The sequence below is a fragment of the Microplitis mediator genome, chromosome 4 (assembly GCF_029852145.1).
Source record: "Microplitis mediator isolate UGA2020A chromosome 4, iyMicMedi2.1, whole genome shotgun sequence".
NCBI classification, from domain to species: Eukaryota; Metazoa; Arthropoda; class Insecta; order Hymenoptera; family Braconidae; genus Microplitis; species Microplitis mediator.
The window spans coordinates 1,818,641-1,835,623 of NC_079972.1; the positions used below are offsets into that span (position 1 = coordinate 1,818,641).

At 30.8% G+C, this 16,983-nt stretch overlaps 2 protein-coding genes across 2 annotated transcripts in view; one reads left to right on the plus strand and one right to left on the minus strand.

Annotated features, from left to right (window-relative positions):
- LOC130666608 (uncharacterized) overlaps positions 1-1,401 on the minus strand; it is a 58,316-nt gene extending 56,915 nt beyond the window's left edge. Inside the window, exon 1 of the mRNA XM_057467760.1 lies at positions 1,039-1,401. The gene's annotated coding sequence lies outside the window, so the exon portion shown is untranslated. The remainder of the gene's footprint in view (positions 1-1,038) is intronic.
- LOC130666611 (A disintegrin and metalloproteinase with thrombospondin motifs like) lies at positions 1,219-11,793 on the plus strand. Its single transcript, XM_057467765.1, has 10 exons — positions 1,219-1,237; positions 3,620-3,642; positions 3,707-3,907; positions 5,538-5,630; positions 7,013-7,073; positions 7,140-7,363; positions 10,046-10,188; positions 10,352-10,516; positions 11,310-11,459; positions 11,542-11,793. Exons 4-10 carry the CDS (start codon positions 5,541-5,543, stop codon positions 11,678-11,680), a joined length of 972 nt encoding a protein of 323 aa, XP_057323748.1. The 5' UTR covers positions 1,219-1,237; positions 3,620-3,642; positions 3,707-3,907; positions 5,538-5,540; the 3' UTR covers positions 11,681-11,793.
- The last annotated feature ends 5,190 nt before the right edge of the window (positions 11,794-16,983 follow it).

Here is a 16,983-nt window from a genome sequence, read left to right on the forward strand (position 1 = left end):
ATATATATATTGTCTGATAGTGTAAATATATATTTACATATATTTTTACCACATGTAGTTTTTTTATACGGGATGCCCCGTATAGGGCAAAACGGGCTACCCCCAAAATTTTGTAAAAAAACAATTTTATTTTTTAAATGATTTTTGAACATTCCAAAATCGTTTTTGTAAATATAATTGAGCATTGTTTTGATGATTTTTTGTTAAACTTTTTCAAAAATCGAGTGTCAATCGAAAAATGTTAATGGCTTTTGTTTTATGATAAAAACCAATAAAAAATTTTTTTTCTTTCTTTGCATTCAATAATTGTGTAAAATGTAATTTTTCCTTATGTAAATTGCTTACAAAAGAATTTAATTTAATCAATTTTATTTGATATGCAGAAATTTCGTTTTTTCACCATTTTTAGGGGGTACCTCATTTTGCCCGCTAAAGTGATAATTTGTTTGTTTCAACAGCAACTGATATTTTTGAATTCCGGATCAGAAAACTAAAAACTTAAGGCTACAAAAGTCTGTAAGTATCCAAAAGCAAAGTATTCAACATATTTTATTGTAAACTAAAAAATTTGCTTCTTTGGTTTTATTTATTTTATAAATTATAATTTTTTATTTCAATTATTACTATTGTAATTTTTACTTATCATAATAATTACAATCCTAGGTAGTGATAATTACTTAAAAAATTCAAAAATCGCTCAAAGCTTTAATAATTTTTTTTTTAAATTGAAATTTTTCTTTATTTAAAACTAAAACGCTTTTATCTCACAAAATAAAAAGCACAATTATATCAACAAAAACATTATATTAAATTATGTCATAATTGTCATTAGATATTAAAGAACTTTATGTAGTTAATTGCTAAATAAAAATTATGATATAAACTATATAAACTATATAAACTAAAACGCTTTTATCTCACAAAATAAAAAGCACAATTATATCAACAAAAACATTATATTAAATTATGTCATAATTGTCATTAGATATTAAAGAACTTTATGTAGTTAATTGCTAAATAAAAATTATGATAACTTACCAATATTGTTTTGCTAAGACTGGAAGATTCTGTGTACTGATCAGTAAAAATTGGCTTTTTTATACAAGAAATATTGGTTACGTAGATGACCCCGATGTCGAACTCAATGATCTTTATCATAGTAGCTGTTACGACGGATAGGCAACGAAGTAGATTTATTGTTGCAGCAATCATCGTGATAAAAGTTCGACATTATTTGGTCTATTGCAGTTGCATATTCGAATATCGAATCGTACGTACACTCAGAGAAAAATTAAGTTAATTTAACTATAGAATTATAGTGCAATAACGCTTCAAATATTTAATCATAATTTAAAGTTATTATATCAATCGGAAAATAATTAAGATAACTAATTTTTAGTACAATCAGTCATATCAAATGTTAACATAACTAATTTAATAACGTTCATGAAAAAAAAATTTTATTATTTTCATAACTTAATACTAGTAGTTTTATTTGCTATAAGTATTTCATTGAAAAATATAAAAATTTAAGTATCGTTAAACATAAAGTAATAATTATTGGTAACATTGAATATTTATTAATGCTATTACTTTTATATAATTGATACCAATCTAGTGTGTAGGTCAAGTAAACTATACATTTGTGATTAAGTAAACAATAATTTTAGTTAACACGATTATAAGGTTATATTTATAGTATCTATAACTTTTATTTTGTTCTAATTTTATATTTAAATTTATTAGTAATATTAAAATCAATGAATGAAAACAAATTAGACTTGTTGTCTAGTATTATATTTATTGCTTTCAATATAATATCAATACTAAAGATATTATATCGAGTCATTCATACAGACTGAAAAATTCCAAAAAATGTTGACCATCAGAAAAAGTACTAGTCACTCTATCGTATGAGAGAGGAGTATTGGTGCCAAAACTGTTTTCAAGCTTGGAATAAACTTCTGAAATAAGTTTCTTACCAGGGACACTACAAATGGTAGGCGCTAACTAGTGGCGAGCACCGAACTACTCCCATTGCCGTTGTCTATAGTAACAAGAAATTTTTCTCTTGGTTAAATCAACTTTTTTTTCTTAGTTGGAGCATACGAAAATTCTTGCGTTAAAAGAATAATACTTATTCCGAGAAATTTAATTTCTTTTTGTCAATTCAACAAATATTTTTTGGATCAAAAAAATTCTCGATAAAGTAAATAATTTAGTTAAATTCGCGAATAATTTTTGCAGTAAGCACAGCTAAAGAAATTGTTAGTTTTTGTTAAATTGGATTGAACAAGATATCAAGAAGTATTGATTGTTAATTTAAATTAAATATGAAGCTAATGACTTTATTTTGTGCCGCTTAGATACTAGTTAAATATTTTGACCTTAAAATTTTTTACTACAATAAGTGCATACTCACTGCACTTTTTTACAGATGAAATCCGTTATTCGACTGATATAATAATCGAAAACAACAATTTTTGGAACAATTTAATGCGACATAAAAGAATTTTCATCCGTTTTTCACGAAAATTGCGATTTTTTTTTCCATACAATTAATTTTAAAAACTTGTAACTTATGAATTATAAGGTTTAAAAATAATTGGATAACATTATTTGATGAATAATAAAACGATCCACAAAAAAGTTCCTAAATTTTTGTTTTGTTACATACAACAAAATTTTCGTATGAAACTAAAAAAAAAAGATATCGATTTTATTTTACACAGTCTAATATGTGGAGGAGGGAGGGGCGAAACGGGGTACTTAAGGAAATAGTAAGTTTTTGGGAACTCAAATACGTTGAATATTTTTATTTTTTTTAATATATAGAGGAAATAGGAAAAATCTTTAGCTGCCGTGAAAAAAAAATTAGTATCATTTGCGACGATTTAAATTAGTATTCAATCACTGTAAATAAATAATTCGTGCAAACGTCAATTTTTGGTTAAATTAATCATTATAAAATAATTGAAGCAACAACTGAGTTGTAGTTGTTTTTTGCGTTTTTATATAACTAATATAGTTATGAGATTGCTATGTTAACTACGTGACCGTTGTACTCATAATCATTAGTTTACTTATAATAATTGTAATCAAACAATTCATAATGCTACGTTATTTTGTTTCATTAATACCGATTCGCTTAGTTAAATTAACTATGAAGTTATAGTGCAATAAAGCTTCAACTAAAAAATTTTAGTTTTAGCAACTAACTCGATAATTAGAATAACTATTTAATATTAACTATGAATCAACACTTACGATTAAAACAATTTTTTAGTTACTTGAACTAACGAAAAAGTTGTTATAATTACTTAAAATTTATTTAATTTTAACTACATTTCAGTAGTTGCGATAAAAGATTTTAATCACTATCAAATTTTAGTAGTACCAATAAATTTTATTATGTTTCAGCAACTACTAAATAGTTAATATTACTATCGAAAATAGTATTAGGAATTAATTTTAAATAGTTGAAGCTTTTTAGTTAACATGACTATCGATTTTTCTCTGAGTGTACGCTCACGAAAATTGCATATAAATTACCCATCACGATCATACTTTTCAGGTTCATTACTATAAATTATGACCGCAATAATTTTTCTCTTTGCAGTTCTTGAAGTTCTGTCGCAAAAGGTAATTATCAATGAGATTAAAAAAAAAAAATGTATACATTATTAAAATTTATTGAATTTCAAAGGTTTATTTATCTGAAGCGCAAGTCAATAATGCTAATAGAAAATATGTTACTCAAACAAAATTTCCTGCCGATGACATTGAATCATGGCTTACTCCTTATGATGGAGTTTTAGCAACGGAGAATACTCCTGTTTATGGTTTCGTAGGAAAGCTAAATACTTCTAATAATAGTACTAGTTTTGGAATTGTACAGTATAATAACGTAAGTAATTGGTATACAATCATTAAATGAACTGGATTACACTGTGAAAAATTCACGGGGTGAACGCAGAGTGAATCCGAAAGGAACGTGAAGTGGATGAATTTTTGTTTACTTACTCCCGTCTGGAGTGACAGCCCAGATAGCAAAATGACGTCTTGATGAATTCTGATTGAGTTCCTATTGATGATTTGGACGTCTCATTCAATATTTTAAAGAATTCTTTAAGAAGTTCTCAAGATTTCGATGAGCCACCTAGCGAACTCAGTAAGACGTCTTTAAGAAGAGTTCTCAAAGAGTTCTTTTTTCTGACTTAGCAAATAAGACTTCAGTATGATTTTATAATTATGTCTTAAGGAGCTCCTAATTTTGGTTTCATAAAGAAGTTAAAAAAAAGAATACATTTATAGGTCACAAAACTGACGTCTTATTTATGGAGTTTTCAAGAACTCTTAATTGAGAGTTCTTAAAAATGATGCCTTTAAGAAGCCATTGTAAGACTTCTTGAGGACGCCTTCAAAAAGACGTCGTAAAGCAGTCATTCCGACTTGAATGCTGTCTGGGAGAAGAGTAATCGCAGAATGAAATACTGTTCTTTATTTAAATCCCTCGGAGTGACTTTCACTTCAACGAAAAGTTTCGGAAAATATTAATTATAAAAAAATTACCAACATATAATGAAGTTAGGGGGGGAGGTCTGTGTTTCAAAAACTTTATTTTTGAATTTTTTTCTGAATGTACAACATGTCGAGAATATTGTCCAAAAATTTCAAGTAAATCGGATCAAAAATAACGAAGATACAGCGTTTCAAGTGATCTGACGGAGTACGAATAACCAGAGCAGGCAAAGAAGCTGCACTTACGAGTGAAGAGGGTAGAATCCAACACAGGCAAGAGCAATAAGACGCATTGGACATCTGAATGAGTGTTTCACTGTACGAAACTGGCATTGATGACTCTGTGTAAGTATAAAAAATTATACCCTTCTATTAATGCTTAATTTTGGACATTTGAGTGTAAAAAACTTTGGATCAATTTTCTCGCGAACGTCATTTTTAAAGTTTGTGAACAGTATAAAGTATAACTCAGAATCTACTTGACCGATCCTTTCGAACTTTCAAACACTATTCCTACACATAAATCAACAGGTAGTGACGAAGAGTTTTGTGTTATCAGTTTTTCCTATTTTCCTATTTTTAAATAACAAATTAACCGAAATTTTATAGCGAAAATCACGTTTTCACTTTCAATTGCTGTCAACAATAAGAAAATCGAAAAAATAGTCTTCGTCATTACCTAGGAAAACTTATCAGCTTTAAAGAACGTTTAGATTTTTTTGTTTCAGATGATCCGGTCACGAGTTATCGTGTTCACTGGATATCAACTTTTAATACTTTTAATTGAAAATTTTTTTAAGATACTTATTTCAATTGAATTTAAATTTATTCAAGTACTAAAACTCTGTACCGAATCGAATGTAAATTAAAATAAAATCCGTGTCACTCCGAAATCGATAAAAAAAAAAAAACACTACTAACTCCGATTTCACTTCCGATTTTTTACGGTGTAATAAATCATTACTATAATGGTCAAAAATTTACATTAATAATAATTTTAAATTTATTTATTTCAGGCCATGAAAAATGCTCTTGAATACTTGCGTGAGCACAAATCTTATGCGCTTACAACGCCGAGTAAAAAACCTCTTAACGTTAACCAAGTAACGGTAATTATATTGTGACGGGTGAGCTGACGCCCATCCGTCTAATACTAATTAACAAATAATAGATAGATATATTTTAGTTCAGAAAGCAATACATTTTATTGTAGTTTCATTAGGCGCTGTGCAGCTGCACATAAATATCGCATTACATTAGTTGTATTGAGTCTTACTTTTATAAAGACAATGCGATGAGCAGACGTTTCGCGTGGTCAGCAGTTTTGACTGTGGGAAGAACAGAGTTCCGTTGGAGACTGCGAAGGGATATTTTCTTATGCAGCACGAAAAGAGTTCTCATGGAAAACGGCGGAGTGATATTTCGGAAGCAGAGGATGCAATTGCAGAAGAAGAGGCAGTTACCATAGTTAAGCTGGTTCGAATAGTCGTCTGCTCGCGCATAAATATTATATCTCTCTTATTTTACCGCTTTTATTACAGATCACTATAAGAATACGTTTAATGCCGCTATTGTTGAATGAAAATATTGTATTAGTATCCGATTCATTTATGCTATCTTAGATTTGTAAAAGAGACTCTCAGGGCCTTTTCTGGGTACTCCCATATTTTGGGGACTCCCAATAAACAAATATCCATTAAATTCACATATAGTCATTCCTTCACTGAGCGACCCACACCCTTTATAACATCCTATTAAATTTCTAGAGACGCTGAGCTAGGCACGGTAAGATCGGTTACGAAGTAAGAACATTAAGGTGTAAGCTCACACGTAACATATATATACATATATATTAGGGTGTATCAAAAAATCGACGAATTTTCATTTTTTTTTAGTGGCCATAAAATTCGGTCATAAGATGCCAAAATAAAGGTCCTGTGAAAATATGAGCTCTTGATATTGATATTTAAAGGGTCGCGAATCATAATTTTCTATTTTCCATTTAAATAATTTAACATGGGTAAAAATCTTTTTAAAGTTTGAAATTTTATACCTCGTCATCAAACCAACGTACAGGAAAACCACAACATATCTTTGTAGGAAATGAACGATCTACAAAGATTACCTCTTATAATTTTTTGAAAAATTCAATTCTGGAAAGACCATAGTTGAAAATAGTTGCGCATGGCTTGCTCAAGATCTGCTCAAGGCTCAAAATTGACCTTGAGCCTTGAGCAGATCTTGAGCGAGCCATGCGTAAGTAACTGCCGTAAGTTACTGGTATAAGGAAATGCACCAGAAACTTTCCAGTGGCACTGTATCTAAGATGTCTTAGATATTCTTGTGTACAATGCCTTTTAACTCATAAATTTAATTTCAACATTTTCTTCAGGTCCTTTTCTGTCTAGCCTTACTCTATGAAAATAAACACCCACAATATTTTATAACAAACTATAATTTAGATTAATATACTTCACTTTGAATTATTCAGAATACTGTAGTTGAGAACCAAAATCCTGACGACACAAACACGGAATCAACTACGATATCTCGTAAGTTGTTGATAAGGTTTAGAAATAAATAATAATAAAATAATTATCAATTATTTAACTTGGCAGCAACGATTCAGATGACAGCATCAAATCTTTCTTCATCATATCCTACTACAATATATCCTCAGATTTTAGTAATTGTTGACTATGGATTATTCAAAATACTGGGCGGAGAAGTACGTGATGTTATATTATATATTTTAGCATATTATAATGGCGTAGACTTATGGTTCCGAAATCTCGAGAGTCCAAAAATTAGAATCAATATTCATGCAATTCTTATAATTGAGGTAATATTTTTTAAAAATATATTTCGTTTCTTGATCCATAATATTATTTTATACATCATGTAGAATCGGTATTCTATGTGTGCAGCCCTTAGGCTAACCCGGGAAAAAATGTTCAGAGATAACCATGCCTGTTCATGCCTGATCATGCATGACAATTAGCGTGGGCCGAAGATCCGCTTTTTTTGAATTTTCATTATTAATACCAAAATAGTAGTTTATCTATCGAGTGCGAGCGTCTTAGACTCGATTGTACTAGATAAATACATTAGTTTTTGTGATAGATATTTGAAATTTACTACATTTAGTGCCTATAAATGGCAGGTTATAAATCCGCGTTTATTTATTTGGTAAGATTGTTTTGATTATTTGTTGAAAATTAGAGAGAAGTCGGTAAGTGGACGATTTAAAATGATGATAAATCTTGTCACAAGATGGCTCGTTAAGTTACTTCGATATTTTTTGCTCGTTTGCTATCGCACATGTAACCAAAAAATATTTTTTGATCCGATGATGACGTCACTATTAAACCGATGAGGTATCTTTTTTACCAGCTGTTTCTTATCTAATATTTTTAGCTGCCGGCTATAGGCGCTAAATATCGTAGATTTCAAGTGTCTGTCACAAAAATCTTTTTCTTTGTACAAAAAAAAAATTTTTCGGAAAACCAAAAAAATTTTAGGTCGACATCTTAGACTCGCCAAATCCCGCTAAAGTTAGAAGTTGTTTAAAATTTTTTTTTCAACTTATTTTGATCGGAAATTTAATTCTCTACAAAAAAGATCCCATAATAAATTTACGTAAAGTTGATGGTTACTGAGATAATTGCAATTTTGTTCTAAAAAATATAATTTTTCAAGATATTACCACTTTTTCAGAGTAAAATATGAATTTTATCACATAAATTTCATGGAAAATCAAATTTCTTACAGAATAGGCCTTCTGGTAAAAACTTAAAATTTATAGTTATTCAGAAACTGGCAGTTTTATGTTCAGATAGTCACATTTCTCGTTATTTGGTGGCTTTTACTAAGAATCGCTATGATCTTTGTAACTATCAACTTTGAATAAATTTTTATTAGGTCTGTTTTGTATAACATTGAATTTCCTATGAAACTTTTATGATAAAATTTATTTTTTACCTTGAAAAAGTAATATTATCTTGAAAATTTTCATTTTTTAGAGCAAAATTGCAATTATCTCAGTGTAAAATGAGCGAGTGCTCTGTGGGATTCTGGTGTAGGTGTGGTTAATTCAATAACTAACAAGTAACACAAAAATTACAGATAATAGAATAGATCTTTATTTAACAATATGTACACTGAATAACTGTAAGAAAAATACTTAAGAGCGAATGCAACTACATAGATAAGCGATAGCGAATGCGACAATTAAAGCGGTTAAAAACGCGTGGTGGTTAGTAAGACTGCCCGATGTAGATTGATTATTGAGACGGCGTCTTCTTCCTTCGTGGCTGCTCGGTGGTGACGTGGCAGCATGGCTGCAGTAACGAATTTTCCCATTGGCTTAAAAGCGCGCCAGCAGGAAATAGTTAGCCGCCAATTTCTCTGATTGGCTGGCTGGTAGCGGGTTCTCATGCCACCGTAGCACGGTCATGAGCAAGAAATTGTATGTGTCAGGTCCAAATAGCGAGTGACCCGGCACTATACTGACACTCAAGTCAGTAGCGAGTTCGGCTACTCCCGATCGTAGCGGAAATGCACGAAGCTTTTCAAATTGCCTAAGCTCGTGACTGAACACTCAGTAACTATCAACTTTACGTAATTTTATTATAGGACCTTTTTTGTAGAGAATTAAATTTCCGATCAAAATAAGATGGAAAAAAATTTTAAACAACTTCTGATTTTAGCGGGATTTGGCGAACCTAAGATAACGATCTAAATTTTTTTTTTTGTACAAAAAAAAATATTTTCGGTATTAATAGTAAAAATTCAAAAAAAGCGGATTTTCGGCCCACCCTAATGACCATGTCTGACTAAGCACGAACGGAAATGATAATATCAGAAGCTTTAAATACGTTCAGACCTAATCATGCATGGGCATGCCAGTTCATGCATGATGTCAAATATGACCATGCCTGTTCATGTCTGATCCAGTTTGATGTACGGTATTAAATTTTAAAAACTTAGTTATAATTATATATAGCTAACATAATTATAATTCTATATAACTATGTATCAATAATTTATAATTAATCAATTAGATATACAATTTTGTTGACTAAGAATCTATCATGTATCAGAAAAAACTTTCGAGCGTGAGGTCCACGGTTCGAATCTTGCACACGCCTGAAACTATTTTTTTTATTATTATAGAAATAATCATATGTAGCTATCCATAATTATATATAATTATACAGGGCCGTTTTTCATATATAATTTTTTTACCCGGGTGGGCATAAATAGACATGAACAGACCTAATCAGGCCTGAAGACTCATGCCCGTTCATGTCTGATCATTTTTTCGCGGAAACTCATTAGCCGTCAATCAAAATATTTGTAGCAGTCATCTTCGGTGCACACTAAGCGTTCGTTGATACTCGTGCATGTGCTCCTGCGATAAATGCTAAAAACATTGCCCTTTTTTAACTGCATACTTAATACGTAAAAACAGTTTAGTGTCTTGTTTGTCACTAATTAATTAAAGAAATATTTTTTTTTACAGTACCCAGATTTTTTATCAAACGTACAATACGCACTAAATAAAATAGATGGTGATGATCTACTAATCGCAATAGGCACATGGTTGTACGACAACCAGGTGGTATTTCCGATTGATAGTTACGATATTGCTGTTTTAATGACATCGTAAGTTTCTTAAAGTTAAACACGTTTTTAACCATTAATCCATAATATATTTTGACCAAAATATATTTTTATTTGTTGTTCTACTTAATTACATGACTACTTAATAGGTAGTCAACTTAGTAATTGATTATAATTAATTTTTTTTTCTTTTTTTACATAAAAGCAATAACTTGTTCGACAAAAAAAATGGAGCACAAACAATAGGTATAACATTCAAGGAAGCGGCATGTGAAACCTTACACGAAAAGAGAGTAAAGAAGTTAGCAATTATTAGTGACATGGGTGATTTTGTCAGAATTCGTGGTATGGCTCATGAAATAGGACATTCGTTCGTATTATATTGCATTTTAATTTTAATAAATATATCTTAAGTACTTTATTCAACGCATGCCTGATAATCACGACTTATCATATCTGCGAAGCAAACCCTAAATGACCGTTTACCGATCGGTGGTTAATAATTCGTCAGAAAGCAAACGGCGTCCCATATTTCTTATGGGGCCATAAACAACTGCATTTAAATCCCTAAACACATTTCGCAAAAGTCATTATCGACTGTTCTCAAAAACAAACTCTACTATTATCACTAAAACAAATAATCTCGACACTGAATATATTCAGAATGAGTAGTACAATCAATCTAACAACTTTGATGTCAGTGTCTACGTATGACTACATTGGGTATTTTTTATTAATTAAAATGAATAAGAAATGAGTGGTGAGAGAAGTTAAGAACTAGTATCATGTAGACCCCCACCTGATTTAGGGTTTACTTTGCTGACATAATAATTCGCAAAAATCAGACAATTGTTGAATAAAGTATAGTGCATAGAACGTTGGTTAAGTTGTTATCCGTCAAACATAATGTTCTTAGCACTCGTCTTCGGTGCACACTAAGTACTCGCGGGCGATCGTGCGTGTGCACCTACGACGAGTGTGAAAAACATTAAGCTTCCCGGATTAAGACTCACCTAACGCACTCGCTATGCAATGTACTATTATGCCCAGTTAGTCGTTTGTATACTCAGTCACGCTCGACTTGGCTTAAATCTTTATCTATAATTATTCGCTCAGTTAGAAATTCGAATTTTATAAAAAATATTTAAACTTGTAAATTTTAGGCTTGGTATGGATCATGATGACGAAAATGATAATAAAATATGCCCAAAAAATGATGGTACTGTTATGTTACCTAGCATCGACGATTTAGGACCTAAATACTTTGAATGGTCACAGTGCAGTTTAGATCAATTAACTGAATCATTTGAAAAGTAAATTTTTCATTATTATTTAGTTATATAAAAAATAGTATCCATAGTGATATTTATCGATTACTGATTAATTTTATAACAGGGCTATGCTGCTACTCTGGTCGTCCTTTTTAAGGGCGCCACTGGAAGTAATAACGGCCTCCCAGAGCCGGATCTTAGATCATCAGGGTCGTTGTAAATTAATTATTTGTAAGAGAGAGGAGAGGAAGGATAATTTATAATTATTAACACTTTATTTAAATAATAATTTTTACCTTTATTTGTATGACTTTATAAACCTTTTATACCTTGTAACACTTATAAACCTTATTACTACCGTCAACTACCTTTGACGTTTTAAAACTTATTTAAGCCAACTACCTTTGGCTATCTTAAAACAATAATCAATAAAACCAACTACCTTTGGCTATAACACACACACACTCACACTAAGTCCCCTGGACTATAATACACACACTCGACTTAAGTAAACCTTAACAATCGTCCACGCGGTCACCAAGACCCTCTACGTGGCTAAAACCTTATTTTTATTTTCACGCGGTCCCCTGGACCCTCTACGCGACTTTTACCTTAACAATTAATTCATTCACGCGGTCCCCTGGACCCTCTACGTGATCTAAAACCTTTACAATAATTCACGCGGTCACCTTGACCCTCAACGTGATTTTACCACTAACAATTTTACTATCACTAACACTGTTTTCACTTTTAACCCACACATTCTTTTAACAATTTTCCTTTGACCAATATTAAAATCCTCCAATTCAATTCACCGTTTAAAATTACAAATCAATTAATATACAACCAATTAACCGTCCTTCATTAACAATAAAATTAATTAATTAAAATTTAGTTTAAAGATATTATTATTAATTAATTAATTTTTAATCAACTGTCTCACTATTACTTTTATTTCCATTTTCATTTTATCTGTAACCACAATAAATTTACGTCAGAATTTCCAATACCACATTTACCCGATCCTCCAAAGTATGCGTCACTGACTACTTTTGACTTTCCTTGATTCTTTTCTGTTCCGTTCAGACACTTGATTTTCTTTTATTGTTATTAACTTAAATTTATTATTTACTATCATTTAATAATGTTAATTATTGATTAATTAAATTTTATCTCAGACTTTTCGCGTCGGTTAACTTTGTCTTATTTAGTTATTTAACGGTCTCTTTATAAATTTCAATTTATTTATTCAATTAATTTTATTTAATTAATTTACATAATTTTATTTAATTGTTTTAATTAATTTCTTTTCTTTTACTTGAACTAGACCCTGGAATTTCTGGCTTGTGTTTTACACAATGGGCCTAGAAATTTCTACAACGCAATAATTCCGGCAATGGCCTGGAATTATGAACGACACCCTGGATCCGGCTGAAGGGCCTGGATCTGGTTAGACAAACGTCTGGCTTAAATTAATTTTAACAAAATTTACACTAATTAATCTATTACGGGCCTAGACGCGGATTTACCCGACGAACGACTAAGTATTTACGTGAGTTAAATTAATATTCTGGCTTGGGCCTAGAACAATTAATTTCATTAATACCTGATTTTATTTTTGATGTTTTCCGGTAGCTTTGTCTCCGTCTGGTGGTTCGTCTCGTCAGGTTCCTTTGGCTCTCCGTCTTGTTCGTCAAAGTTCCAAATTTACTTGTACTCTACTGCGTTAATTCAGCGTCTCCATCCTCGGTGATCTGTCCAGTTGTATGTGTAGGTCTTGATGGCTACCCGGCCCTGCCGGTTCTGCCTTTGTATGTCTTGATGTCTACCCGGCCCTGCCGGTTCTGTGTGTGTACGTCTTGACGGTTAGCCGGCCCTGCCGGTTCTGTGTGTCCTCTGCTGCTGTCTTGCGTTTTTAATAATTTTGCTCGAGTATCTTCGGTGGCTATCGGAAAACCACTCCTCTACTAATTTATGATTGGGCCTAGCGTAAGAGTATTTTCAATCAGCGCGCCCGGCGACAAGTCGAAAAACTCATTAAATTGCTCGTTTGGGGTTGCGGGCAGGGTAAATGACCATCAGCGAAAAATCGCGATTTTGGTCAATAAAATAACTCAATTTTCCCTGTTACAATTTAAAAATTAGCCGATAAAACACCAAACGTACTGATTCATTTTCTATATTACAGTAACAATAAGTTTAGCTGTTTATATAACAAACCCCAAGAGCAAGGTGCGGCAGTTCCAAGAATATTACCTGGAAAATTGATCAATTTAGATAAACAGTGTAATTTCAGAATAGGAAACACAATTTCTACGAATGAAGGGGGTAATTGCAAAACACTCACTTGTCAGACAAAGCCAAATAGTGTAGGCTTTATTTTCAACCATGAATGGCCAACAGGGCCACTTGACGGGTCTTACTGTGGCCAAGGTAAAAGCTGTCTCCTTGGAGAATGTGTGAAAATCTCATAAATGACCCAAGTACTTTGAATTTTCAACAAAAAAATATTCAACAATATCAATAGAATTACAAAATTTTAAATAACCACTATTCTTTGAAATGGATTGGTTTAAATTAATGATAATGATTTGAAACCTACTCAATAATTACTTAATAAAATTTTTTTTGGAATTGTATACACCGCTTGTTATTCATTTTTCAATCTACTTATTTTTAATGGATGTTAGAATTAATACAAAGCAGATTTTAAATAAAACTGATGTCCTAAATTACCTCATGATATCTAGACACTGTAAAAGATCAGGAGTGATTTTGATGTGAATATAGATTTAATTGCAATCCGAATTCACTCCGTCGCTCGGAGTTCCAGAATTTGAAAAAAAAATTTCACAAACTGGCCGTGTAAATTTCATAAAACAGTTATTAGATCGCATGTATCCATGAGGAAAAGCTTAGATCTGACGAAATATCAGATTTGATTGGATCAAAAAATATCTGATCAGATATTGAATTATGGCCTGACTATATCTCGTTAAAACATGTCTTATCACCTCTAATAACAATCGATAATTATTTTTCATTCGTGCTTAGAAATATTCATATACTTCTAAATCTGCACATATGTATGATCATACCTAAAATATGAACATATACGGGGAAATTTGAACACGTATAAAAAAAAAACCCCGTAAATAGTGGCTTCATATGATTAGTAAGTGTATTATAAATCGGGAATTTTTATAGTTGCTTTGTATATGGGCGTTTATATTCACTATCAGATTTCCATTACACTGATTCCAGATGATACAGATCACGATGGCACAGATTGTCTTTCTTGCTTATCAATCCCCTAGTAGCTATCTTATAGTCAAGATCTTGGAATCACAGTATACACTAATGCAAAAAATTAAAGGAGCAGAAAAATTTTATAAATTTTTTAGTGATTTTTGGAAGGCTGTAACTTGGTGAAAAATAATCGTATCGAGATTTTAAAAAAAGCATTTTATAGCTTGAAATCTCTAGTTTGGGTGCATTTTTTTCAAAATTTTTTAAAAGCTCCGGTTATTGCGCAAACATGAGAAATAAGGTGAGACAAAAAATTTCTAAATTTTTTTTTTTTTTCCGAAGAGCCCACGGACCGCGTAAAAATTCTTTCAACTAAACGAATGCATAGCTTGCTTAGCAAATTTATTCAGCTTCAATTTAGTTTTTTATTAACCTCGTAGGACGATTTGTCGCAGAGATATCAGCCTTCAAACAGAAAATGATCCTTTTGGCTTCGATCATCGATATTTCAGGTACCAATGATCGCACAGAAAGGGCGGTGTTAAATACTGCAATAAATTCCCTACAAGGACCTGTCATAATTTTTTGGAAAAAAAAATTTTTTTTATTTTTAACATCCATTAGAAGTAAGTACAAAAAAATGACTTTTTTTGGTTTTTTAGTAAATCAACTGCTACTCTGCAAATATCGATAAAAAAAATTTTAATTTTGAAATTTTATACCTCGGCGATGGCTTATTGAACAGATAAGTTCAGGATATTTTTTTGTAGGGAATTGAACGCTCTACAAAGAAAGTCTCTTATCATTTTTTAATAAATCCATCTGTTCAAAAGTTATTGGAGCTCGAAGTCAAGTTAGAGTAAATTTCGAGATCTTTTTACTTTTCCGGCGAAACTATCGGACTTATCATAAAATGTCGTGAGATCTTTTTTGTCGACAATTTTATTTCCTACAAATTATTATCAGTTAAATTTTTTAGAATTCCGCATTGTGTTCTAGTTATTTTCATTTTAATTTCAAGCTCTTAAAAAAGTAGTGTTCTGATCGATTTTAAGAGCTTGGCATTAAAATGGAAATAACTAGAAAACAATGCAGAGTTTGAAAAAAATTTATCAATAATAATTAGTAGGAAATAAAATTGTCTACCAAAAAGATCTCAAGACATTTTATGATAAGTCCGATAGTTTCGCCGGAAAAGTAAAAAGATCTCGAAATTTACTCTAACTTGACCTCGAGCTCCAATAACTTTTGAACAGATGGATATATCAAAAAATGATAAGAGACTTTCTTTGTAGAGCGTTCAATTCCCTACAAAAAATATATCCTGAACTTATCTGTTCAATAAGCCGTCGCCGAGGTATAAAATTCCAAAATTAACATTTTTTTTTCCCATGTTATTTAAATGGAAAATAGAAAATCGTGAATCGCCACCTTTAAATATTGATATTAAGGTCTCATATTTTAACAGGGTCTTTGTCTAGAGATACTCTGTCGATTTTTCAATGTTCTTCAAGAAAAAAAAAAAAGTCGATTTTTTGAGACACTCTAATTTATATTAGGGTGTTTCAGAAAAAACAAATTTTTTTTTGGTATTCAAAAATTGAAAGTATACCTGATAATAAAAATTTTGGTGCCAATCCGAGCTCTTAATAATAATGTTAAGGTTTGCCTCAATCCATTTTTCTATTTTCCATTTAAATAACATAGGAAAAAAATTTTTTTTTTTTTTAGAATTTTCTAGCTTACAGACCACTCAATGGATTTTTATGCGCAATGAAATTTTGTGTAGGAAATTAAACACTCTACAAAAAAAGTCTCGTATCATTTTTTGATAAATCCCACTGTTCAAAAGTTATTTAAGCTTCAAGTCAAATTTATAGTAAATTTTGAGATTTTTTCACTTTCTGGCAAAACTATGAGTCTTATTACAAAATGTGATAGAAACTTTTTTGTAGGTAATTTTATTCCTTACAAATTATTACAAATAAAATTTTTCGAAATTCCACATTGTTTTCAATTTATTTTCATTTCAATGTCAAGCTCTTAAAATTAATCAAAAATCTATTTTTTTAAGAGCTTGACATTTAAATAGAAATAAGTTAAAAACAACACAGAATTTCGAAAAACTTTATTCGTAATAACTTGTAAGGAATAAAATTATCTACAAAAAGTTTCTTTAACATTTTTTAATAAGACTGATAGTTTCGCTGGAAAAGTAAAAAAATCTCAAAATTAACTATAAATTTGACTTGAAGCTTCAATAACTTTTGAACCGTGGGATTTATCAAAAAACGATAAGAAACTTTTTTTGTAGAAC

Coding starts and splice junctions, on each gene's coding strand:
- LOC130666611 (XM_057467765.1), top strand. CDS start 5,541: ATGAAAAATGCTCTTGAATACTTGCGTGAGCACAAATCTTATGCGCTT. Junction 7,074..7,139: donor GGAATCAACTACGATATCTC/GTAAGTTGTTGA, acceptor TTAACTTGGCAG/CAACGATTCAGATGACAGCA. Junction 7,364..10,045: donor ATGCAATTCTTATAATTGAG/GTAATATTTTTT, acceptor TTTTTTTTACAG/TACCCAGATTTTTTATCAAA.